General features: G+C 49.2%; 1 protein-coding gene across 4 annotated transcripts in view; it reads left to right on the forward strand.

The window, feature by feature from the left end:
* The window catches only part of LOC138248711 (E3 ubiquitin-protein ligase TTC3-like), a 1399506-nt gene that overhangs the window by 767917 nt on the left and 605147 nt on the right, over positions 1 to 26442 (forward strand). For all 4 annotated transcript variants that reach the window (XM_069202543.1, XM_069202544.1, XM_069202547.1 and 1 more), the window contains exon 32: positions 3105 to 3260. In XM_069202543.1, coding sequence (XP_069058644.1) covers positions 3105 to 3260 — 156 coding nt within the window. The remainder of the gene's footprint in view (positions 1 to 3104; positions 3261 to 26442) is intronic.

The following is a 26442-nucleotide window of genomic DNA, read 5'->3' on the forward strand; positions in this document are numbered from 1 at the left end:
GACGGCGGAGGCCGTCCGCCAAGGTACCGCCGCTGAATGACCGCACCGCGGTCAAAAGACCGCGGCGGCCATTCAGACATTTCATCTGGGCCGGCGGGCGCTCTCCAAAAGAGCGCCCGCCGGCCCAGAGGAAATGCCCCTGCAACGAGGACGCCGGCTCAGAATTGAGCCGGCGTAGTTGCAGGGGTGCGACGGGTGCAGTTGCACCCGTCGCGTATTTCAGTGTCTGCTTAGCAGACACTGAAATACTTTGCGGGGCCCTCTTACGGGGGCCCCTGCAGTGCCTATGCCATGGGCATGGGCACTGCAGGGGCCCCCAGGGGCCCCGCGGCACCCCCTACCGCCATCCTGTTCCTGGCGGGAGACCCGCCAGGAACAGGATGGCGGTAGGGGGTGTCAGAATCCCCATGGCTGCGGAGCGCGCTCCGCAGCCATGGAGGATTCACAAGGGCAGTGGTAAACCGGCGGGAGACCGCCGGTTTACCCTTTCTGGCCGCGGCTGAACCGCCGCGGTCAGAATGCCCTCGGGAGCACCGCCAGCCTGTTGGCGGTGCTCCCGTGGTCGGTGACCCTGGCGGTCACCGGCCACCAGGGTCAGAATGACCCCCTATATACTTAATATGGCTACACTGCACTTACAATGTCTAAGAATGGACTTAGACACTGTAGAGGCATATTGCTCATGCAGCTATGCTCTCACCTGTGGTAGATTGCACCATTCCTTTAGGCTGTAAGGCCTGCTAGAGGGGTGACTTACCTATGCCACAGGCAGTGTTTTGTGGGCATGGCACCCTGAGAGGGATGTCATGTGGACTTTGCCTTTTCCTCCCCACCAACACACACAATCTGCAATGGCAGTGTGCATGTTTTGGGTGAGGGGCCCCTTAGGATGGCATAACACATGCTGCAGCCCTTGGTGACCCTCCCTGGTCACAAGGCCCTTGGTACCACTGGTACCTTTTACATGGGACTTTTCTGTGTGCCAGAGGTGTGCCAATTGTCGAAACAGTGGTGCAGTGTTAGGAAAAGAACACTGGTGCTGGGGCCTGGTTAGCAGCACACACTCAGTCAAGTCAGCATCAATATCAGGCAAAACGTGTGTGTGTGTGTGGGGGGGGGGGTAACTGCAACAGTTTCCTACAGACCCATTCACAGCTGCTGTCTGAGGCTCTTTGCTTTGACAGTGGTCTTCCGCATTGCTGTGACTTGAGCACAGCGAGTGCACAACATGGTAGCCCTTTTTCATCCTCAATTCATCTTTATCTTTCTGGCAGATTGGAGACTTGGACAAGAGCATCCTTACAGACTTGAAACGATTACCTCTTTCATGTTGGTCAGGTTGCTCTTCCCTTCTCCACCTCAGACCAAGGAGCGAAACACTGTATTACTTTGGCCCTTGTTGGGCTGTGAGCATTTACAGTGACAGAACTCTGTTTAATAACATGCAGTTAGTTGGCTGGCAGGATTTCACTTGGCATTCTTTGTGTTAAATTGTGCTACGAGTATCCCACTGTAGGCATCCAGGTGCATTCCACCATGGCAAAGTTAGTGTCTTTGAAGTTGTCCAGGATCATTCATGTTCTGTCGGGCTGCAGCCTGGGCTTCAAACCACACCACCAGTAGGCAATACTGTCTTGATTGCTATGTTTACCGGGATGATTGTTATGCTAGGTCCCTGCTGCAATGATTTTTGGTGCAGTGCTTTCTTCTCCTCAAATGTATCTCCTTGATGGTTTCGCTTGGGTATTGATTTATGAGATAGGGGACCTGGGGATAGAAGTATCTTATCAGAAGACTAAGTTAATTACTATTAGTAACAGTCTTTCTGGTGGTTAGTATATCTACCCTCAAATTCCTGACCACCTACCTCCCAGCTCTGAGACGTGGTTGTGCAGATTTTGGTAATAAAGTTCCAAATTTAGTTTTGTTGCTGTAATCTGCCAGCTTTGATGGGATTATTGCCCGTGCCTAACATTCCATCTGTTTTGACTCAGTGATATAATTTGCAGAGCAGAGGGTGCTAGGGTGTAGAAGGTTGGACACCATGGCCGCGGCTGCTTGGCAGTGTTTGAGACTGTAAAGGTTTTCTGGTTACATTCTGATGTTTGCAGAGGATTCATGAGCTAAAGAGTCTGTGGCTACCTCAAGGAAAATTGAAGGTAAGTAGCTTATTCTCACAGCTTTTATTATAAAGGTTTATGGGCAATCTGTCAAATTTGGTATTAAGAATTATCTTCTGGACCTGTTAACGTGTATATATTGAGGGACCTGCATGTTAAACTGGATAGTGTTGTTTAGTTGTCCTTTAAATTACACACATAGGGCCTCATTATTAGTTTGGCGGGCAGAAAAGGCCGCCCCCAAACTCCTGCGTTCAGGGAGGGTAACTATTATGAGCCCTATTAGGAGTTTCTCACTGGGTCAGCTAGCCCTGTGGGAAACGCACAACAACATTGACACCGTCTTGTAATATGGCTGGCGGCAATGCTGTTATGCGTCCGGTGCATCAGCAAAGCAGACAGTGATTAGCGTGATGTGTTTGGCCAGGGGGGCCCCAGCACCCCATCTCTGCCAGCCTGTACATGGTGGTGAAACCGCCATGTAAACGCTGACGGTGAGAGGAGTTGCAATCTCTGGGGCAGCACTGCATGCAGCACTGCCCTGGCAGATCGGGACCACCATCACCGCCAGGCCGTAGGGTGGCCAAAAAGGGGAGGTGCTGGCAGTTTGACCGTGGCCGCACAGACACGGTTGTAATGTGGCCGTCTGATCGCCGCTTTGGCAACGGTCAGACCGCCGCCACCAGATGCGTAGTAAGGGCTTTAGTCTCCTAGTTCTTTTTCCAACAGCAAGTTGTTTCACAGTAAAATCTTTTCTGAAGTTACTGGATATATTTAAGAATGCTTTAGTATATGTATACTATATGTATATAATAACATTTTGTTAATTCATTTTTGAGAGAGCATCCAGGTTCCTTTTTTTTTAAAAAAAAAAAGAAACTTTTCACAAAGAATTGGGGAGGTGGATGAAATCTAATGTCTGTTTTGGAAATAGTGTTGAATTTTGCTGCTTAGACGTGTCAATAAATATTTTTTTCTCCATAGAATGTTTTTGAATTCCAATGAACCTTTCGCTGTCCCAGAAAGTCTTCGTAATCAAGTGGATGAATTTGAATCCTTGTATGAAGGTGTTTCAAGCAGCAGTGCTTATCAGAGACTAATAGATAATAAAGCAGACCTTACACGTGAGAGCTTATATGAGTATGTGTTAATTGTTTTCTCCATGACATAAATGCCATTCTTTGAGAACTATTTATGGGGAATTTGTGTCTGTATTTTGGAACATATCTGTGTTAAATGAATGAACAATCTCAAATTATTGCTGTCAATTCGAAGAAATGTTAAAATAGCTGCAGTCATTAAAAGCAAGTTGTTTCAATTGAAAAATGTCCCCTATCTCTAAGGTACCTGTGTGCTTGTTCTTTAGTCTGGGATGATATAACGTCCTGTCCTTACTAACACATTAAAGAGAATTTGGTTGCTTTGGCACCCGGTTTGACCTCCAGTAGAGATTCCTTTGAGATCACAATGTCTTGAAAATGAAAAAAATAACAATTTACTCTTAAAAAACTTAATTATATTTCTTGGCCTCAATTTATGAGCTACTCTGCCAATCAATGCTAGATGTAGCATTTTATATCTGAGGGCACGTCCGTGACAGTGTGGGGTTGACGTTCTCGATTTACTTTGTGCTTACTGTTATGCTGTCCAGAACCCCAACGAACCACTCTTTCGGATGTCTGTAGTTTTTATCACCATATTTACGTGTTCCTTCTCTCCAGCAGTGTTTTTCTCTCTTTGCCTACATTAGTCTCTGTCATTCCCATTTAGCTGCTCCGTCTAGTCATCCATGAACCCTCTGCCAATGGGTCACAGTTTCCTGTTATCCAAATGCTGAGAAACCTGCCTATACTTCAAAGTCTATTAGTGGGAACTGTGAATTTGCACCAGCCACTCGCCTTATGAAGTTTGTCAATCTGTTGTTCTCTTACACTTATACTTATACCTTTTATGTCCAGAAAGAGTGCTGACTGCTTGTTAGAATAAACTTCTCTGCAACCCAAAGTCAAAATTCATTGGCATGGCACCTAAAGGCTATTTTCCTTCAATACTAACTTGATAATAGTAGTGACAAACAGTGTCCCATCTCGGTCCCATCCTTTTCTTCAATACTAACTTGATAATAACAGTGACAAGCTGTGTTCCTTTTGGGTCCTATCCAGACTGGGGCATGTATTGCGTGTATCCTAGTGACCTTTGGCAGTTATTTTGAAAGATGCTTTGGAGATTTGACCAATTTCGATTTGAATTTCAGCTCTTTGATGTGAATTTCACCTAACATACTTGAACTGTGTAGGAAGTTGGCTCTGTACACACTATCTCAAAGTAAAAGATAGTGTGCTCAGAGTCCAAGGGTTCCCCTTAGAGGTAAGATAGCCGCAAAATTAGATAATTCTAATGCTTTATTTTGTGGTAGTGTGGTCGAGCAGTAGGCTTATCAGAGGGTAGTGTTAAGCATTTGTTGTACACACACAGGCAATAAACGAGGAACACACACTCAAAGACTTAACTCTAGACCAATAGTTTCTATGTAGAAAAATATATTTTCTTAAATTATTTTTAGAACCTCAAGATTTGAAGTAAATACATAAAATGCAAGGTACTCTACAAAGGTAAGTTTGGAACTTTGAATCAGAGCAATAAAATATACAGTTTTTGTTAAAATGGCAATAAGCTATTTTTAAAGTGGACAATGCAAAAATCAACAGTTACTACGGTAGGTAAGTAATGGTTAGTTTGTCAGGTAAGTAAAGCACTTACAAGTCTCAGTTCCTGGGCATAGGCAGCCCACTGTTGGGGGTTCAAGGCAAACCCAAAGTTACCACACAAGCAGCTCAGGGCCGGTCAGGTGCAGAGTTCAAAGATGTGCCCAAAACACACAGGCTCCTATGGAGAACAGGGGTGCTCCGGTTCCAGTCTGCCTGCAGGTAAGTACCTGCATCCTCTAAGGAAGACCAGGGGGGTTTTGTAGAGCACTGGGGGGGGAACATAAGTAGGCACACAAAACACACCCTCCTCAGCACAGGGGGGGCCGGGTGCAGTGTGCAAAGCAGGCGTCGGGTTTTGTATTGGATTCAATGGAGGGACCCTGGGGTCACTAGTGGTGCAGGCAGGGCACAGGGGGGATTCTTGGGACAGCCACCGACTGGGCTAGGCAGAGGGTTGCCTGCAGGTCACTCCTGCACTGAGGTTCGGTTCCTTCTGGTCCTGGTGGCTGCGGGTGCAGTGCTTGGTCCAGGCATCGGGTTCCTTGTTACAGGCAGTCGCAGTCAGGGGGAGCCTCTGGATTCTCTCTGCATGCATCGCTGTGGGGGTCCAGGGGAGTCGTCTCGGGCTATTCATGAAGTCACCTAGGAGTCCTCCCTGTGGTGTTGGTTCTCTGGATCTCGAGCTGGGGGCGTCGGGTGCAGAGGGAGAAGTCTCAGGCTTCCGACGGGAAGAGTGAAGTCCTTTAAAAGTTGCAAGAAGTTGCAGTATTGTTGCTGTTTGTTGAGCAGAGCCGCTGCTCACGGGAGTTTCTTGGTCCTTAGGTTCATGACAGTCCTCTGAGGTTTCAGAGGTCGTTGGTCTCTGTTAGATGCATCGCTGTTGCAGTTTTTCAAGTCAGGAGACAGGCCGGTAGGGCTGCGGCCAAAGCAGTTGTCGTCTCTGCAGGGCTTTTAGGTCAGCAGTCCTTCTTGGTTCAGGTTTCAGGAATCTGATTTCCTGGGTTCTGGGGTGCCCCTAAATACTTAATTTAGGAGTGTGTTTATGTCTGGGAGGGCAGTAGCTAATGGCTGCTGTCCTGGAGGGTGGCTACACTCTTTGTGCCTCCTCCTTGAGGGGAGGGGGGCACAACCCTAATCCTATTGGGGGAATCCTCCACAACTAAGATGGAGGATTTCTAAAGGCAGGGGTCACCTCCGCTCAGGGCACCTTAGGGGCTGTCCTGACTGGTGGGTGACTCCTCCTTGTTTTTCTAATTATCTCCTCCAGCCTTGCCGCCAAAAGTGGGGGCAGTGGCCGGAGGGGCGGGCTTCTCCACTAGCTGGGATGCCCTGAGGCGCTGTAACAAAGGGGGTGAGCCTATAAGGCTCACCGCCAGGTGTTACAGTTACTGCAGGGGGGTGAGGGGGGTGAGGAGCACCTCCACCCAGTACAGGCTTTGTTCCCTGGCCATGTGGCCAGCAACTTGTCTGGTTGTGGCAGGCTGGCAGAAACTGGTCAGCCTAGCACTAAGAGTCAGACTGGTATTAAGGGGGCACCTCTAAGATGCCCTTTGGGTGCATTTTATAATACATTTCACATTGGCATCAATGTGCATTTATTGTGCTGAGAAGTTTGATACCATACTTCCCAGATTTCAGTGTAGTCATTATGGAACTGAGGAGTTCGTGTTTGACAAACTCCCAGACCATATACTCTTAAGGCTACCCTGCACCTACAATGTCTAAGGTTTTGCTCATGCACATATGCCCTCACCTGTGGTATAGTGCACCCTGCCTTAGGGCTGTAAGGCCTGCTAGAGGGGTGACTTACCTATGCCACAGGCAGTGTGAGGTTGGCATGGCACCCTGAGGGGAGTGCCATGTCGACTTAGTCATTTTCTCCCCACCAGCACACACAAGCTGTGAGGCTGTGTGCATGCTCTGAGTGAGGGGTCCCTAGGGTGACATAAGACATGCTGCAGCCCTTAGAGACCTTCCCTGACATCAGGGGCCTTGGTACCCGGGGTACCATTTACAAGGGACTTATCTGAGTGCCAGGGCTGTGCCAATTGTGGAAGCAAAGGTAGAGTTTAGGGAAAGAACACTGGTGCTGGGGCCTGGTTAGCAGGGTTCCAGCACACTTTCAATCATAACTTGGCATCAGCAAAAGGCAAAAAGTCAGGGGGTAACCATGGCAAGGAGGCATTTCCTTCCATAACCCCACCCCCTCTTTTGCCGCCCCAAAACGAAAGAGAATGAGACTAACCTTTCCCAAGAGGTCTTCATTGTCTAAGTGGAAGAACCTGGAAAGGCCATCAGCATTGGCATGGGCAGTCCCAGGTCTGTGTTCCACTCCAAAGTCCATTCCCTGTAGGGATATGTACCACCTTAACAATTTAGGGTTTTCTCCTTTCATTTTCATTAGCCATCTGAGAGGTCTGGGGTCAGTTTGAACTATGAAGTGAGTACCAAAAAGTTATGGTCTCAACTTCTTCAGGGACCAGACCACAGCAAAGGCCTCCCTCTCAATGGCACTCCAACGTTGCTCCCTGGGGAGTAACCTCCTGCTAATAAAAGCAACAGGTTGGTCAAGGCCATCATTTGTTTGGGACAGGACTGCTCCTCTACCATGTTCAGAGGCATCTGTCTGCACAATGAACTGCTTAGAGTAACCTGGAGCTTTCAAAACTGGTGCTGTACACATAGCTTGCTTCAGGCTGTCAAAGGCCTTTTGACAGTCCACGGTCCAGTTCACTTTATCGGGCATTTTCTTGGAGTTCAGTTCAGTGAGGGGTGTCACTATTGATCCATATCCCTTCACAAACCTCCTGTAGTACCCAGTCAAGCCAAGGAATGCCCTGACTTGAGTCTGGGTTTTTGGAGCTACCCAGTCCAGAATAGTCTGGATCTTGGGTTGGAGTGGCTGAACTTGGCCTCCACCTACAAAGTGACCCAAGTAAACAATGGTACCCTGCCCTATCTGACATTTAGATGCCTTGATAGAGAGGCCTGCCGCTTGCAGGGCCTGCAAAACCTTCTTCAGGTGGACCAGGTGATCCTGCCAGTTGGAGCTAAAGACAGCAATATCATCAAGATAAGCTGCACTAAACGACTCCAAGCCAGCAAGAACTTGATTCACCAACCTTTGGAAGGTGGCAGGGGCATTCCTTAAGCCAGAGGGCATCACAGTAAACTGATAGTGCCCATCAGGTGTAGTGAATTCTGTATTCTCTTTTGCTCTTGGTGCCATTCTTTTTTGCCAGTACTCTGCTAAGTCAAAGATACTTAAGTATTTGGCAGCACCTAATTTATCTATGAACTCATCTGCCCTTGGAATGGAGTGAGCATCTGTCTTGGTGACAGAGTTAAGCCCTCTGTAGTCCACCCACAACCTCATCTCTCTTGCCATCTTTTGTGTGAGGTTTGGGGACCATAGCCCAGGGACTGTCAGAGTGTTCAATCACTCCCAACTCCAGCATCTTGTGGACTTCCACTTTGATGCTTTCTTAAAATTAGTCAGACTGTCTAAATATTTTGTTTTTGACAGGCATGCTGTCTCCTGTGTCCACATCATGGGTACACAGGTGTGTCTGACCAGGGGTTAAGGAAAAGAGCTCAGCAAACTGCTGGAGGACTTGCCTACTGTCAGCTTGCTGTTGGCCAGAGAGGGTGTCTGAATAGATCACTCCATCTACTGAGCCAGCTTTAGGGTCAGTGGAGAGGAGATCAAGGAGAGGTTCACTTTCTGCTTCCTGGTCCTCATCTGCAACCATTAACATGTTTACATCTTCCCTATCATGAAAGAGTTTGAGGCGGTTCACATGGATCACCCTCTTGGGGGTCCTGCCAGTGCCTAGGTCCACCAGGTAGGTGACCTGACTCTTTTTTTTCTAGCACTGGGTAAGGGCCACTCCATCTGTCCTGAAGTGCCCTTGGAGCCACAGGCTCCAGAACCCAGACTTTCCGCCCTGGCTGAAACTCAACCATAGCAGCCTTTTGGTCATGCCACATCTTCTGGAGCTGTTGGCTGGTCTCAAGGTTTTTGCTTGCCTTTTCCATGTATTCTTCCATCCTTGAACGTAGGCCTAGTACATAGTCCACCACACTTTGTTTAGGCTCATGAAGAGGTCTCTCCCAGCCTTCTTTTACAAGTGTTAGTGGTCCCCTAACAGGATGGCCAAACAGAAGTTCAAAAGGGGAAAATCCTACTACCTTCCGTGTCACCTCTCTGTAGGCGAAAAGCAGGCATGGCAAGAGCACATCCCATCTCCTTTTGAGTTTTTCAGAGAGCCCCAAGATCATGCCCTTCAATGTCTTGTTGAATCTCTCAACAAGACTGTTGGTTTGTGGATGGTATGGTGTGGTGAATTTGTAAGTCATCCCACACTCATTCCACATGTGTTTTAGGTAAGCTGAGATGAAGTTGGTACCTCTGTCAGAAACCATCTCCTTAGGAAATCCCACTCTGGTAAAAATACCTAGGAGTGCTTTGGCTACTTGCAGGGGCAATAATGGTCCTAAGGGGAATTGCTTCAGGGTATCTAGTAGCATGATCCACTATTACTAGAATATACTGGTTCCCTGATGCTGTGGGCGGTTCAAGTGCACCCGCTATATCCACTCCCACTCTTTCAAAGGGGACCCCCACCACTGGAAGTGGAATTAGGGGGCCTTTGGATGGCCACCTGTCTTACCACTGGTTTGACAGGTGACACAGGAGGTGCAAAACTCCTTTACCTTCTGCGACATATTGGGCCAATAGAAATGGTTGACTAACCTTTCCCATGTCTTGGTTTGTCCCAAAATGCTTAGCAAGGGGAATGCCATGTGCTAAGGTCAGAATGAACTCCCTAAACCCCTGAGGCACTACCACTCTCCTGGTGGCACCAGGTTTTCAATCTCTTGCCTCAGTGTAAAGGACTCCATCTTCCCAATAGAGCCTATGAGCTCCACTGACATTTCCTTTTTCTTGCTCAGCTGCTTGCTGTCTTAGGCCTTCAAGAGAGGACACATTTCTTGCCCCTTACACAGCTGTTCCCTTGAGGGTCCCCCTGGGCCCAAGAGCTCAAACCGGTAAGGTCTCAGCTCCATGGACTCAGTTCCCTCAGGGGATAGAAGATCTTCCTGGGAACAGAGGTTATGTTTCTTGTGCTGTGTTGAAGCTGGTTCCCCAGTCTTCTTTCCTTTTCTCATGGAAGGTTGGGCCATTATTCCAGACTCCAACACTTCTTTTTCACCCTGCGCCCTGCACTGTGCCCTTGTCTTGACACACACCAGTTCAGGGATACCCAGCATGGCTGCATGGGTTTTGAGTTCTACCTCAGCCCATGCTGAGGACTCCAGATCATTTCCAAGCAGACATTCTACTGGGATAGCAGAAGAGACTACCACCTGTTTCAGGCCAGTGACCCCTCCCCATTCTGAAGTTACCATAGCCATGGGATGGACTTTAGTTTGATTGACAGTATTGGTGACTGGATATGTCTGTCCAGCCAGGTACTCTCCTGGGGAAACCCGTTTGTCTGTCACCATAGTTACACTGGCACCTGTATCCCTAAGGGCTTCTACTCTAGTCCCATGATTAAGAGCTGATGCCTGTATTTTTGCATGTTAGGCGGCCAGGCAGCAAGTGTGGCTAGGTCCACCCCACCCTCAGAGACTAATGTAGCTTCAGTGTGAACCCTGATTTGCTCTGGGCACACTGTTGATCTCACCTAGAGACTGGCTATTTGTAAGGAAATGCCACCTTGGCATGGTTACCCCCTGACATTTCGCCTTTGCTGATGCTAAGTTTTGATTGAAAGTGTGCTGGGACCCTGCTAACCAGGCCCCAGCACCAGTGTTCTATCCCTAAACTGTACCTTTGTTTCCACAATTGGCACAGCCCTGGCACTCAGATAAGTCCCTTGTAACTGGTACCCCTGGTACCAAGGGCCCTGATGCCAGGGAAGGTCTCTGAGGGCTGCAGCATGTCTTATGCCACCCTGGGGACCCCTCACCCAGCACATGCACGCTGCCTCACAGTTTGTGTGTGCTGGTGGGGAGAAAATGTCTAAGTCGACATGGCACTCAGAGTGCCATGCCAACCTCCACTGCCTGTGGCATAGGTAAGTCACCCCTCTAGCAGGCCTTACAGCTTTAAGGCAGGGTGCACTATACCACAGGTGAGGATGTGCATGATATGTGTATGGGCACTATGCCCCTACAGTGTCTAAGCAAAACCTTAGAAATTGTAAGTGCAGGGTAGCCATAAGAGTATATGGTCTGGGAGTTTGTCAAACACGAACTCCAAAGTTCCATAATGGCTACACTGAAAACTGGGAAGTTTGGTATCAAACTCCTCAGCACAATAAATGCACACTGATGCCAGTGTGCAATTTATTGTAACATACACCCAGAGGGCATCTTAGAGATGCCCCCTGAATACCTACCCGACTTCTAATGTAGGCTGACCAGTTTATGCCAGCCTGCCACACACCAGACATGTTCCTGGCCCCATGGGGAGAGTGCCTTTGTCACTCTGTGGCCAGGAACAAAGCCTGTACTGGGTGGAGGTGCTTCTCACCTCCCCCTGCAGGAAATGTAACACCTGGCGGTGAGCCTCAAAAGCTCACCCCTTTTGTTACAGCGCCTCAGGGCATCCCAGCTAGTGGAGATGCCCGCCCCTCTGGCCACTGCCCCCACTTTTGGCGGCAAGGCTGGAGGAGCTAATGAGAAAAACAAGGAGGAGTCACCCACCAGTCAGGACAGCCCCTTAAGGTGTCCTGAGCTGAGGTGACCCCTACCTTGAGAAATCCTCCATCTTGAGTTTGGAGGATTCCCCTAATAGCATTAGGGATGTGCCCCCCTCCCCACAGGGAGGAGGCACAAAGAGGGTATAGCCACCCTCAAAGACAGTAGCCATTGGCTACTGCCCTCCCAGACCTAAACACCCCCCTAAATTCAGTATTTAGGAGCTCCCCAGATCCCAGGAAATCAGATTCCTGCAACTTGAAGAAACAAAAAGGACTACTGACCTAAAAGCCAGCAGAGAAGGAGGAAGACGACAACTGCTTTTGCCCCAGCCCTACTGGCCTGTCTCCAGCTTCGAAAACCTACAACAGCGACGCATCCGACAGGGACCAGCGACCTCCGATGCCTCAGAGGACTGCTCTGGACTAAAGGACCAAGAAACTCGTGTGAACAGCGGCCCTGTTCAAAACCAGCTACTTCTTTGCAACAAAGAAGCAACTTTCAAAGACTGCACGTTTCCCGCCTGAAGCGTGTGACTTCACACTCTGCACACTACGCCCCCGGCTTGAGATCCAGAGAACAAACACCTCAAGGAAGACTCCCCGGCGACTGCGAGCCCATGAGTAACCAGTGACGACCCCCCTGAGTCCCCACAGCAATGCCTGCAGAGAGAATCCAGAGGCTCCCTCTGACCGCGACTGCCTGTAACAAGGGACCCGACACCTGGAACCAGCATTGCACCCGCAGCCCCCAGGACCTGAAGGAACCCAACTTTGACGCAGGAGTGACCCCCCAGGCGACCCTCTGCGTAGCCCAGGTGGTAGCTGCCCCAAGGAGCTCCCCCTGTGCCTGCCTGCACCACTAGAGTGACCCCCGGGTCCCTCCATTGTTTCCTACCTAAAACCCGACACCTGCTTTGCACACTGCACCCGGCCTCCCCTGTGCCACTGAGGGTGTGTTTTGTGTGCCTACTTGTGTCCCCCCCAGTGCTCTACATACCCCCCCTGGTCTGTCCCCCGAGGACACAGGTACTTACCTGCTGGCAGACTGGAACCAGAACACCCGTGTTCCCCATAGGCGCCTATGTGTTTTGGGCACCTCTTTGACCTCTACACCTGACCGGCCCTGAGCTGCTGGTGTGGTAACTTTGGGGATGCCTTCAACCCCCAACGGTGGGCTGCCTATGCCCCAGAACTGAGACGTGTAAGTGTTTTACTTATCTCCTAATCTAACCTTTACTTACCTCCCCCAGGAACTGTTGATTTTTGCACTGTGTCCACTTTGAAAATAGCTTATTGCCATTTTTACAAAGAGTGTTCATGATATTGTTTTCATTCAAAGTTCCTAACGTATCTAAGTGAAGTACCTTACATTTAAAGTGTTTAATGTGAATCTTGAAACTGTGGTTCTTAAAATAAACTAAGAAAATATATTTTTCAATATAAAAACCTATTGGCCTGGAGTAAGTCTTTGAGTGCGTGTTCCTCATTTATTGCCTGTGTGCGTACAACAAATGCTTAACACTACCCTCTGATAAGCCTACTGCTCGACCACACTACCACAAAATAAAGAATTAGAATTATCTAATTTTTGCCACTATCGTACCTCCAAGGGGAACCCTTGGACTCTGTGCATACTATATCTTACTTTGAGATAGTACATACAGAGCCAACTTCCTACATTGGTTGATCAGCGGTTGGGTCTAAGACTTTGCATTTGCTGGACTACTCAGCCAATACCTGATCACACGACTAAATTCCAAAAATTGTCATTAGAAACTGATTTTTGAAATTTGAGCTATTTTTCTAAATTTTTCAAAGTCCTGCTAGGGCCTTGTGTAAGTCCCTGTTAGCATTTCTTTTAGAGTTTAAAAGTTTTGTAAAAGTTTGGATTAAGTTCTAGAAATAGTTTTAGATTCTTAAAAAGTATCCCAACTTTTAGAAAAGTAATGTCTAGCACAGAAGAGATGGTGGTGGAACTCAACCTCACCCCTTACCTGCATCTAGGGATGTCAGAGTTAAGGACTTTCTGTAAGCTAAAAAATATAAAGACTGAGTTAAGCTCCATGAGCTTTTGGCAGAGTTTGCAAGAGACCACCCCTCTGAAGATAACCTTACAGAGGGGGAAACTAGTGACCTGGAAGATAATTCCCTCCCTCCTGTCTTAGTTAGGGAGGCCGGGGTCCCTCAAACCCTGACTCCACAAGTGATAGTCAGAGATGCTGGTTCTCCCACAGGGGAGTCCATTAACTCTGGAAGCATTGAGGGCAGCCTCAGTGAAGAGACCTCCTGTTAGCCAGGATGGCCAAAAGATTGGCTTTGGAGAGACAGCTCCTAGCCATAGAAAGGGAAAGGCAAGAGATAGGTTTAGCTCCCATCAGTGGTGGCAGCAACTTAAATAGGGTCAGAGAAAATACTGACATGCTAAAAATCCCCAAAGGGATTGTAACAAAATATGAAGATGGTGATGACATCACCAAATGGTTCGCAGCTTTTGAGAGGGCTTGTGCAACCAGAAAAGTGAACAGATCTCACTGGGGTGCTCTCCTTTGGGAAATGTTCACTGGGAAGTGTAGGGATAGACTCCTCACACTCTCTGGTAAAGATGCAGAATCCTATGACCTCATGAAGGCTACCCTGATTGAGGGCTTTGGGTCCTCAACTGAGGAGTACAGGATTAGGTTCGGGGGGGCTCAAAAATCCTCGAGCCAGACCTGGGTTGATTTTGTTGACTCCTCAGTCATAACACTAGATGGTTGGATTAATGGCAGTGGTGTAAATGATTATGAAGGGCTGTATAATTTGTTTATGAAGGAACACCTTTTAAGTAATTGTTTCAATGATAAACTGCATCAGCATCTGTTAGACCTAGGTCCAATTTCTCCCCAAGAATTGGGAAAGAAGGCGTACCACTGGGTCAAGACAAGGGTGACCAAGACATTCACAGGGGGTGACCAAAAGAAAGGGGTCACAAAGCCTCCCCAGGGGAAGAGTGTTAAGACATCCAAGGGAAAAAGTAGAGAGTCTTCTAAAGGGCCCCAAAAACCTGCACAGGAGGGTGGGTCTAAAGCCTCTTCACAATCCTCATTTTGGGTACAAGGGTAAAAACTTTGATCCCAAAAAGGCCTGGTGTCGCAGCCGTAGTCAGCATGGACACCAAACTGGAGACAAGGCCTATCCCAAGAAAGGTTCCATTTCAAATACTACTCCAGTTAGCACTGGGATAGCCAGTCTCCAGGTGGGATCAACAGTGTGCCCAGAGCAAATCAGGGTCCACACTGAAGCTACATTAGTCTCTGAGGGTGGGGTGGACTTAGCCACTCTAGCTGCCTGGCCGCCTAACATGCAAAAATACAGGTAGCAGCTCTTTATTAATGGGACTAGAGTAGATGCCCTGAGGGATACAGGTGCCAGTGTCACTATGGTGACAGAGAAACTGGTTTCCTCAGGACAATACCTGACGGGACAAACATATCCAGTCACCAATGCTGAAATCAGATTAAAGTACATCCCATGGCTGTGGTAACTTTAGAGCGGGGAGGGGTCACTGGCCTGAAACAGATGGTAGTCTCTTCTGCTATACCAGTAGAATGTCTGCTTGGAAATGATCTGGAGTCCTTAGCATGGGCTGAGGTAGAACTCAAAACCCATGCAGCCATGCTGGATATCCCTGAACTGATGTGTGTCAAGACAAGGGCACAGTGCAGAGCTCAGGGTGTAAAAGAAGTGTTGGAGCCTGGAATAATGGCCCAACATTCCAAGAGAAAAGGAAAGAAGACTAGGGAAGCAGTTTCAGCACAGAAAAAGAAACAGAACCTCTCTTCTCAGGAAGAAGTTCTATCCCCTGAGGGAACTGAGCCTTTGGAGTTAGAACCTTACCAGGTTGAGCTCTTGGGCCCAGGGGGACCCTCAAGGGAACAGCTGTGCAAGGGGCAAGAAACTTGGCCCTCTCTTGAAGGCCTAAGGCAGCAAGCAGCTGAAGAAAAGGAATTGTCAGTGGAACACACAGGGTCTATTGTGAAGATGGACACCTTTACACTGAGGCGAGAGATCCCAAACCTGGTGCCACGAGGAGAGTGGTAGTGCCTAATGAGTTTAGGGAGTTCATTCTTACCTTAGCCCATGACATTCCCCTTGCTGGGCATTTGGGATAAACCAAGACATGGGAGAGGTTAGTCAACCATTTCTATTGGCCCAATATGTCCCAGAAGGTAAAGGAGTTTTGTGCCTCCTGTGCCACCTGTCAAGCCAGTGGTAAGACAGGTGGCTATCCAAAGGCCCCCCTCATTCCACTTCCAGTTGTGGGGGTCCCCTTTGAAAGAGTAGAAGTGGATATAGTGGGTCCACTTGAACCTCCCACAGCATTAGGGAATCAGTATATCCTAGTAGTAGTGGATCATGGTACTAGGTACCCTGAAACAATCCCCCTTAGATCCACTACTGCCCCTGCAGTAGCCAAAGCACTCATTGGTATTTTTACCAGAGTGGGATTTCCTAAGGAGGTGGTTTCTGACAGAGGCACCAACTTCATGTCAGCTTACCTAAAACACATGTGGAATGAGTGTGGGGTGACTTACAAATTCACCACACCATACCATCCACAAACCAGTGGTCTTGTTGAGAGATTTAACAAGACATTGAAGGGCATGATCATGGGGCTCCCTGAAAAACTCAAAAGGAGATAGGATGTCCTCTTGCCATGCCTACTTTTCGCCTACAGAAAGGTGCCTCAGAATGGAGTAGGGTTTTCCACCTTTGAACTTCTGTTTGGCCATCCTGTTAGGGGACCACTAGCTGGGAGAGACCTCTCCTTGAGCCTAAGCAAGATATAGTATACTATGTACTAGGCCTACGTTCAAGGATGGCCGAGTACATGGAAAAGGCAAGTAAAAACCTTGAGGCCAGCCAAAAACTCCAGAAGCTGTGGTATGACCAAAAGCCTTCTATGGTTGAGTGTCAGCCAGGGCAGAAAGTCTGGGTTCTGGAGCCTGTGGCTCCCAGGGCACTTCAGGACAAATGGAGTGGCCCTTACCCAGTGCTAGAGAAAAAGAGTCAGGTCACCTGCCTGGTGGACCTAGGCACTAACAGGACCCCCAAGAGGGTGATCCATGTTACCCGCCTAAAACTCTTCCATGACAGGGCAGATGTAAACATGTTAATGGTTACAGATGAGGACCAGGAATCAGAGAGTGAACCTCTCCCTGATCTCCTCTCCGCTAACCCTAAAGATGGCACAGTAGATGGAGTGATCTATTCAGACACCCTCTCTGGCCAACAGCAAGCTGACTGCAGGCAAGTCCTCCAGCAGTTTGCTGAGTTCTTTTCCCTAACCCCTGGTCAGACACACATGTGTACCCATGATGTGGACACAGGAGACAGCATGCCTGTCAAAAACAAAATATTTAGACTGTCTGACCAAGTTAAGGACAGCATCAAAGTGGAAGTCCACAAGATGCTGGAGTTGGGAGTGATTGAGCACTCTGACAGTCCCTGGGCTAGCCAAGTGGTCTTGGTCCCCAAACCTCACACCAAAGATGGCAAGAGAGAGATGAGGTTCTGTGTGGACTACAGAGGGCTTAATTCTGTCACCAAGACACATGCTCACCCCATTCCAAGGGCAGATGAGCTGATTGATAAATTGGGTGCTGCCAAATACCTGAGTACCTTTGACTTGACAGCAGGGTACTGGCAAATAAGAATAACACCAGGCGCAAAAGAGAAAACAGCATTCTCTACACCTGGTGGGCACTACCAGTTTATTGTGATGCCCTTTGGCTTAAAGAATGCCCCTGCCACCTTCCAAAGGTTGGTGAATCAAGTCCTTGCTGGCTTGGAGTCCTTTAGTGTAGCTTATCTTGATGATATTGCTGTCTTTACCTCCAGCTGGCAGGATCACCTGGTCCACCTGAAGAAGGGTTTGCAGGCCCTGCAAGCAGCAGGCCTCTCTAACAAGGCATCTAAATGTCAGATAGGGCAGGGTACTGTGGTTTACTTGGGACCCCTTGTAGGTGGAGGCCAAGTTCAGCCACTCCAACCCAAGATCCAGACTATTATGGACTGGGTAGCTCCAAAAACCCAGACTCAAGTCAGGGCATTCCTTGGCTTGACTGGTTACTATAGGAGGTTTGTGAAGGATTATGGATCAATAGTGACCCCCTCACAGAACTTACCACAGAAAATGCCCAAGAAAGTTAAATGGACCTTGGACTGTCAAAAGGCCTTTGACACCCTGAAGCAAGCAGTGTGCACAGCACCAGTTTTGAAAGCTCCAGATTACTCTAAGCAGTTCATTGTGCAGACAGATGCCTCTGAACATGGGATAGGAGCAGTCCTGTCCCAGACAAATGAGGATGGCCTTGACCAGCCCGTTGCTTTTATTAGTAGGAGGTTACTCCCCAGGGAGCAGCGTTGGAGTACCATTGAGAGGGAGGCCTTTGCTGTGGTCTGGTCCCTGGAGAAGTTGAGACCATACCTTTTTGGTACTCACTTCATAGTCCAAGCTGACCACAGACCTCTCAGACGGCTAATGCAAATGAAAGGAGAAAACCCTAAACTGTTGAGGTGGTCCATATCCCTACAGGGAATGGACTTTATAGTGGAACACAGACCTGGGATTGCCCATGCCAATGCTGATTGCCTTTCCAGGTTCTTCCACTTAGAAAATGAAGACTCTCTTGGGAAAGGGTAGTCTCATCCTCTTTCGTTTGGGGGGGGGGGTGTTGTGTAAGGAAAGGCCCCCTTGGCATGGTTACCCCCTGACCTTTTGCCTTTGCTGGTGCTGAGGTATGGTTTGAAAGTGTGCTGGAACCCTGCTAACTAGGCCCCAGCACCAGTGTTCTTTCCCTAAACTGTACCTTTTTCTCCACAATTGGCACAACCCTGGCACTCTGGTAAGCCCCTTGTAACTGATACCCCTGTTACCAAGGGCCCTGATGCCAGGGAAGGTCTCTAAGGGCTGCAGCGTGTCTTATGCCAGCCTGGCGACCCCTCACCCAGCACATGCACACTGCCTCACAGCTTGTGTGTGCTGGTGGGGAGAAAATGACTAAGTCGACATGGAACTCCCCTCAGAGTGCCATGCCAACCTCACACTGCCTGTGGCATAGGTAAGCCACCCCTCTAGCAGGCCTTAGAGCCCTAAGGCAGGGTGCATAATACCACAGGTGAGGGCATATGTGCATGAGCACTATGCCCCTACAGTGTCTAAGCAAAACCTTAGACATTGTAAGTGCAGGGTACTCATAAGAGTATATGGTCTAGGAGTTTGTCAAACACGAACTCCACAGTTCCATAATGGCTACACTGAAAATTGGGAAGTTTGGTATCAAACTCCTCAGCACAATAAATGCACACTGATGCCAGTGTGCAATTATTTGTAACACACACCCAGAGGGCATCTTGGAGATGCCCCCTGAATACCTACCCAACTTCTAGTGTAGGCTGACCAGTTTCTGCCAGCCTGCCACACACCAGACATGTTGCTGCCCACATGGGGAGAGTGCCTTTGTTACTCTGTGGTCAGGAACAAATCCTGTACTGGTTGGAGGTGCTTCTCACCTCCCCCTGCAGGAACTGTAACACCTGGCGGTGAGCCTCAAATGCTCACCCCTTTTGTTACATGGCCCCAGGGCATCCCAGCTAGTGGAGATGCCCACCCCTCCGGCCACTGCCCCCCACTTTTGGCGGCAAGGCTGGAGGAGATAATGAGAAAAACAAGGAGCAGTCACCCACCAGTCAGGACAGCCCCTAAGGTGTCCTGAGCTGAATTGACCCCTACCTTGAGAAATCCTCCATCTTGAGTTTGGAGGATTCCCCCAATAGCATTAGGGATGTGACCCCCTCCCCACAGGGAGGAGGCACAAAGAGGGTGTAGCCACCCTCAAGGACAGTAGCCATTGCCTACTGCCCTCCCAGACCTAAACACATCCCTAAATTCAGTATTTAGGGGCTCCCCAGATCCAGGAAATCAGATTCCTGCAACCTGAAGAAGGACTGCTGACCTACAAGCCTGCAGAGAAGAAGGAAGACGACAACTGCTTTGGCCCCAGCCCTACCGGCCTGTCTCCAACTTCGAAAACCTGCTCCAGTGACGCATCCGACAGAAGCCTCAGAGGACTGCCCTGGACTAAAGGACCAAGAAACTCGAGTGAACAGCGGCCCTGTTCAAAACCAGCTACTTCTTTGTAACAAAGAAGCAACTTTGAAAGACTGCACGTTTCCTGCCGGAAGCATGAGACTTCACACTCTGCACCCGATGCCCCCATCTCGAGATCCAGAGAACAAACACCTCAGGGAGGACTCCCCGGCGACTGTGAGCCCGTGAGTAACCAGAGGCGACCCCTCTGATCCCCCATAGCGACGCCTGCAGAGAGAATCCAGAGGCTCCCCCTGACCGCGACTGCCTGTAACAAGGGACCCGACGCCTGGAACCAGCACTGCACCCGCAGCCCCTAGGACCTGAAGGAACCAAACTTTGATGCAGGAGTGACCCCCAGGCGACCCTCTTCCTAGCCCAGGTGGTGGCTGCCCCAAGGAGCCCCCTTTGTGCCTGCCTGCACCATTAGAGTGACCACGGGTCCCTCCGTTGCTTCCTACCTAAAACCCGACGACTGCTTTGCACACCGCACCCGGCCGCCCCTGTGCCGCTGAGGGTGTGTTTTGTGCGCCTGCTTGTGTCCCCCCCAATGCTCTACAAACCCCCCCGGGTCTGCCCCCGAGGACGCAGGTACTTACCTGCTGGCAGACTGGAACCGGAGCACCCTTGTTCTCTATAGGCGCCTATGTGTTTTGGGCACTTCTTTGACCTCTGCACCTGACCGGCCCTGAGCTGCTGGTGTGGTAACTTTGGGGTTGCCTTCAACCCCCAACGGTGGGCTGCCTATGCCCCAGAACGGAGACTTGTAAGTGTTTTACTTACCTCCTAATCTAACCTTTATTTACCTCCCCCAGGAACTGTTGATTTTTGCAGTGTCCACTTTGAAAATAGCTTATTGCCATTTTTACAAAGACTGTACATGATATTGTTTTCATTCAAAGTCTCTAAAGTATCTAAGTGAAGTACCTTACATTTAAAGTGTTTAATGTAAATCTTGAACCTGTGGTTCTTAAAATCAACTAAAAAGAGATATTTGTCAATATAAATCCTATTGGCCTGGAGTAAGTCTTTGATTGTGTGTTACTCATTTATTGCCTGTGTGTGTACAACAAATGCATAACACTACCCTCTTATACGCCTACTTCTCGACCACACTACCACAAAATAGAGGATTAGAATTATCTAATTTTTGCCACTATCTTTCCTCTAAGGGGAACCCTTGGACTCTGTGCACACTATCTTTTACTTTGAGATAGTATATACAGAGCCAACATCCTACAGAATGTAAGTAATACACTAAATATATACACTAGTAATCAGAAATAGGCATAGAAAAGGTTTGAAAATGGTGCAAATAGCAATAACCATTAGTGACCCTAGGGGGAGCCCAAACCATACACTGAAAAAATGGAATGCAAACACAGAACCCCAACTTAGGTAAGTGGAATGTGTAGAGGGGAGCTGGGGGTACTAGAAAACCACAGAAGTAACACAACACCCCCCACCCATCCCAACCCCCACTCTCAGCGACCAGGAAATCAGGAGTAAATCACTGGATTTTCCCCCAAACCACCCAAAAGATGGCACCCAGACAAGACTGGAAGAAACCAGCAGTGGATTCCTGATGAAGACCTGTGGAGAGAGAGGACCAAGTCCAAAAGTCACAGTGGAGTCCAGGAGGAGTAGGAGCTACTACACACCCAGCTGTACTTGCAAGAGTTGATCGACGGTGAGGAAGAACAGGTCAGCACTTCAGCCCTGGAGCTGGAGAAGAGTTTCTGATGGATGCAGATGTCCCACGCTGGTGTGAAGATTGCAGTCATGTGTCGGTGTAGGAATTCCACAAACAAGTCTTGGCAAAGGCAAACTTTGTTAGTGGAAAAGAGGTGCTGCCGGGGACCAGCAAGGCCCAGGAGGACTCAACCCAGGAGGGGGGTCACAGGTGACCCTCAGCTTCTCAGAGACCACCAACTGTGATGCAGGATCCACACAGCTCCGGAGGAGAGAAGATCCACGCAGCTGGTCATCATTGCAGTTGGTTTCCTGCGGATGCAGGGGACAGACTTCTTCACTCCAAGGGAGATTCCTTCTTACTTCTTGTGCAGGCTGAAGACTCGTCGTCCTCAGAGGATGCACAGCCGGGGAAATGTTGCAGTTGCTGGAAGGAGCCGGAGAAACAATGCTGCCAGCAGAGTAGTCGCTGAAGTTGCATATTGCCAGCTCCTGGAAAGTCCAGTTGCAGTCCCGGTGGCCAGGAGATGAAGTAAGCAATCCAGAGGAGTCCTGCTGGAATCTTGCACCTTGAATCTGAGAACGCACCCTAGCACGGTGACCACCTATCAGGAGGGGGCTGTGATGTCACCTACCTGACCTGGCCGCTCAGATGCTCCCAGGGGCCTCTGCCCACCTTGAATTCAAGATGGCAGAATCAAGGGGCTATCTGGAGGAGCTAAAGGCACCACCCCTAGGGTGGTGATGGACAAGGGAGTGGTTACTCCCCTTTGCATTGTCCAGTTTTGCGTCAGAGCCGGGGCTGGAGGTCCCTGAACCGGTGCAGATTGGTTTATAGAAGGAGGGTACCAAATGTGTCCTTCAAAGCATACCCGTGGCCTGGGGCGGCTACCCCTCCCAAACAATGTAACACCTATATCCAAAGGGAGAGGGTGTTGCCTCACTCTCCCAAAGGAAATCTTTTGTTCTGCCTTCCTGGGCTTGAGCTGTTCAAGAGGCAGGAGGGCAGAAATCCATCTGAGGGGTTGCAGTAGCTTGGACTGCCCGTAAAACCCCAGAAATCTGGTAGGAGCAATGCTGGGAGTCCTCTAAGGAGCCCACAAAGTGCATAGAATCATACAACCAATACTGGCAACAGTATTGGGGTATGATTCCAACATGTTTGATACCAAATATGCCCAGGTTCGGAGTTACCATTATGTAGCTGGCCATAGGTAGTGACCTGTGTCCAGTACACACGAAGAATTGCATTCCCGTACTTTCCAGGTCCATAAAAATTGAGCTGGAGTTCGTGGGGGCACCTCTGCTCAAGTCCATGAAAATGGAGCTGGAGTTTGTGGGTGCACTTCTGCTCATGCAGGGGGCTCTCACACACATGTACCTGCAGCCTGCCCTCTGAGCTAGGAGGGCCTTCCATAGGGGTGACTTACACCCTTTCATGCAGACTGCAATGGCAGGCCTGCAGACACATTTTACATTGGCTCCCATGGGTGGCATAATAAATGCTTCAGTCCTTGGGGAACCTGTGGTGCCTGAGTGCCCTGGGTATCATATACCTGGGACTTATAAGGAGGCACCAGTATGCCAAATGTGGGGTATTTGTGGTCCAAACAACCAAGTTTGAAGGGAGAAAGCATAGTCACTGGGGTCCTGGGTAGCAGGATCCCAGTGAACACAGTCAAAACATACTGACAACAGGCAAAAAGTGGGGGCAATGATGCTAAAAAACAGATACTTTCCTACAGGGCCCCTACTTGATTTCCAACTGCAGGTTCACCCTTGTGGCTTTTGGCCCCATGGATCTGGTACTGGCTCTGGAGTGTCTCTGCCTATGAGACTGCGACCTTCCATGGAGCCTGCTCTAGTGCCATTGTTCCCATAGCCACTGACGCCCTGCTACTCCACCAACCTCATCATCATCCCTGACTGCAATACATAGCTGAATCTACGGCGTCCAACGCTGGTGCCAGCCGATACCATGCCTTCCAAGTCAGAGCCAGTCCCCTTTTCTTTTGATAGGCCTGGAGAGAGGGATGATTGGGAGCGGTCTGAGGACCTTTGTGGATAACAAAACCTCCTTGATGAACCACAGGACACCTGGTACGAGGAACTGGTTTAAACACCTCACTGAAGACTCGCTTGGTCAGTCTACCCACCATGGCTGTGAAATGATGGTGCAGTTGAGGTCCTGGACCATTTGCTGCCCTCGGTAGCAGTGAGGACAAACGTCTTGATAGAAGTGCTTCAGCCGGGAGTTCCCCTCTCCAAACCTTTTAATGAAGCTCTTACAGATGTCCTGCTTGGGTCCTTATCCAAGCACTGCACAGGGGCTCCTGTGCACAGGACAATTACTGGCTACCATCCTCACCCAGCAACCTACCCCATAGAGCTCGGTGGTCCAAGTGTCCTCCCAAGCTTAACCCTGACGTATTCCCTACCACTCTCTAAGGTAGGTAATCCAAAAGGCTGCACACCTTTGCCAATAGAATGTGTTCTTCTGCCAGCCTAGAACTGCAGTCATTGAGCACCTCTTGCCTCTTGGGCGATACACCCATACTGTGTGAGATTCAGTTGCACAAGTGCTGCTTATGGTCTTCGAAGGAGGCCTGAGACATACTCACCAAAGCTATTCCAAGATACAGCAAAGTTCACCATCCGATGTGGGCCTGGACACCATGACTTGCTGAGCTGAGCAGAGGAATTGTATTATCAGTGGCACTTAAAAGCCACACCTGATTGAGAACCATTGACTTTTCAGGGAATGTCCAGATTTCCCTCATGACAATGCCCTTTGGTGGTTCTTGCCTTTTTGGCAAATAGGCAGACTCAGTGCTGCAACGCTTTAAAGGCAGCTGGGCAATGGCCAGGTAATTGGGGATATTCATGACCCCCCCACCAACCCAAGTCTACCTTTTGTCTCTTCCACAGCTATGGTAGGGGCTACCAACAACATAATTTCCTGCCCAGCCACCAAGGCCAACAGATTTCCCAGCTTTGCATGGTCGCAGATGCTCTTTCCACATTATGTGGGACTCCAGCCAGAGTTCGTCCCAGTCTGCCAGCCACAGCCTCCAAACTCATTTAGTTTACCCTCATACCAGCAAGGGCACCCAGTGGGAGACACCTGCCCCACTAGCCGTCCATAAAATAAGAGAAGTGGCTACTCCAAATCATCTAGCGGGGTTACTCCATCACCTTTCTGGAAACCCCACCACACATGCCACCTTCTCACGACTGGCTGACAGAGGACCATCTCTCCTTGCTACGTCAGCAAGTATTGGCTCTTTTGGCTAAAGGAGCCATTGAGAAGTTGCTAGCATCAGAATTAGTTAATGATTGCTATTCCTGCTACTGCCTGGTGCCCAAAAAGGATGGAGGCCTTCATCCTATCCTAGACCTGTGCCCTCTCAACTTCTTCAAGAAGAAAGATAAGTTCAAGATGCTTACATTTTCTAAAGTTATATCTTCCCTCGACCCTGGAGACTGAATGGTAGTACTGGAATCATACGCTGTCTACTTCCACATCCTTGCCTACAGCCATTACCTGCGGTTCACTGTCGGCCACGAGCATTCAGTTTGCTGTGCTCCCCTTTGTCCTTACCATCTCCCCTTGGATGCTCACTAAGGTGACGGCATTGGTTGCCGCACACCTGCAGAGGTCAGTAGTTCCAGTCTTACTGCACCTCGACAACTTTCTGTTGAACTTGTGATTGCCTCAAGTGGTCACCCCTAACTCCCAGATTACCCTGCACTCGTCGTGGTTCACCATCAACTTACTGAAGTCACACCTGCCTCCCACTCAGACGTTCCATTTCATCAAAGCATTTCTGGACACAGTGCAGTTTTGGGCCTATCCTTCCAAACATCGATTCCAAGATATGTGGCATATGATTCTGATGCTTCAGCCTCTAACCTTGGTTTTCTGTAAGACTGACTCTGAGGCTGCTGGTCCTCATGGCCTCCTGCATCCTGCTAGTGACACATTCCTGTTGGCATATGCAGGCTCTTCAGTGGGACCTGAAGTTCCAGCGGGCGCCACATCAGGGGAATCTCTCTGTGGTGGAAAACAGAAGACCTTGAGCTCGGTTGGATTCTGGGCTCCACATCAACTTGCTGGAGCCATGTGCTATCCTGCTGGCTTTGAAAGCCTTTCTTCCTTCACGCAAGGGAAGGCTGAAGCAAATGTTCATGGACATCACCACTGTCATGGGGTACTGCAACACATAGGTTGGGATGAGGTCAAGAGACCCTGTGTCTCTGGACATTGTTGGAATGTCAGGGCATTTCCCTAGTGGTTCAACACCTGGCGGGCTCTCTGAATACCAGAGCAGACAAACTCAGCTGTCGATGCCTAGTGAATCACAAATTGCATCTCCACCCGGAGGTAGTGCAAGGGCACCTTTGAGATTGTTGAGAACCTTGATTATATATGTTCGCCACTGCAGAGAACACAGTGTCAGCAGTTCTGCACGCTGGAGTTTTCATGACAGCTCTTGCTCGGAGAGCCTTTTTGGCTCAGTTGGAGCTCAGGCCTCCTGTATGCCTTTCACTGATACCATCCCCTGCCCAGAATTCTCAAGAAGATGAGGAACAACCAGACCCAGGCCTTTCTTGTGGCTCTGGATTGGGCACAGAGAGTTTCATATCCCAAATTCCTGAGAATGAGCATCAGTCCTCTGATCAGGCTTCCCCTTCTGGAGGATGTTCTGTCGCAGCAGCACACCAAGGTGCTGTCCCTGAACCTGTGCACCTCCGTCTTTATGCTTTGAGATTGAACCGCAGCAGTTGACAGCTTTTGATCTTACCTCATGAAATCTGTAATTTTATTCTGGCAACCTGGTGTCCCTGAACCCATTTGGTATACACTTGCCGTTGACACAGTTTAGTGACATGGTGTGGCTACAAGAATGGCGACCATCTTTCTGCACTGTTATCCCACATTTTGTTCTTTATTCTTTCTCTAGTCCAGCAGGGCTCTGTTCTTGGCCCCTTTAAAGTTTATCTTTCATCCATTTCAACTTTTTTGCTGCTGCAGGACCAACCTTATTTGTTCCTGTCACCTGTTGTGACTCATTTCC

Source organism: Pleurodeles waltl, chromosome 8, assembly GCF_031143425.1.
Source record: "Pleurodeles waltl isolate 20211129_DDA chromosome 8, aPleWal1.hap1.20221129, whole genome shotgun sequence".
NCBI lineage: Eukaryota > Metazoa > Chordata > Amphibia > Caudata > Salamandridae > Pleurodeles > Pleurodeles waltl.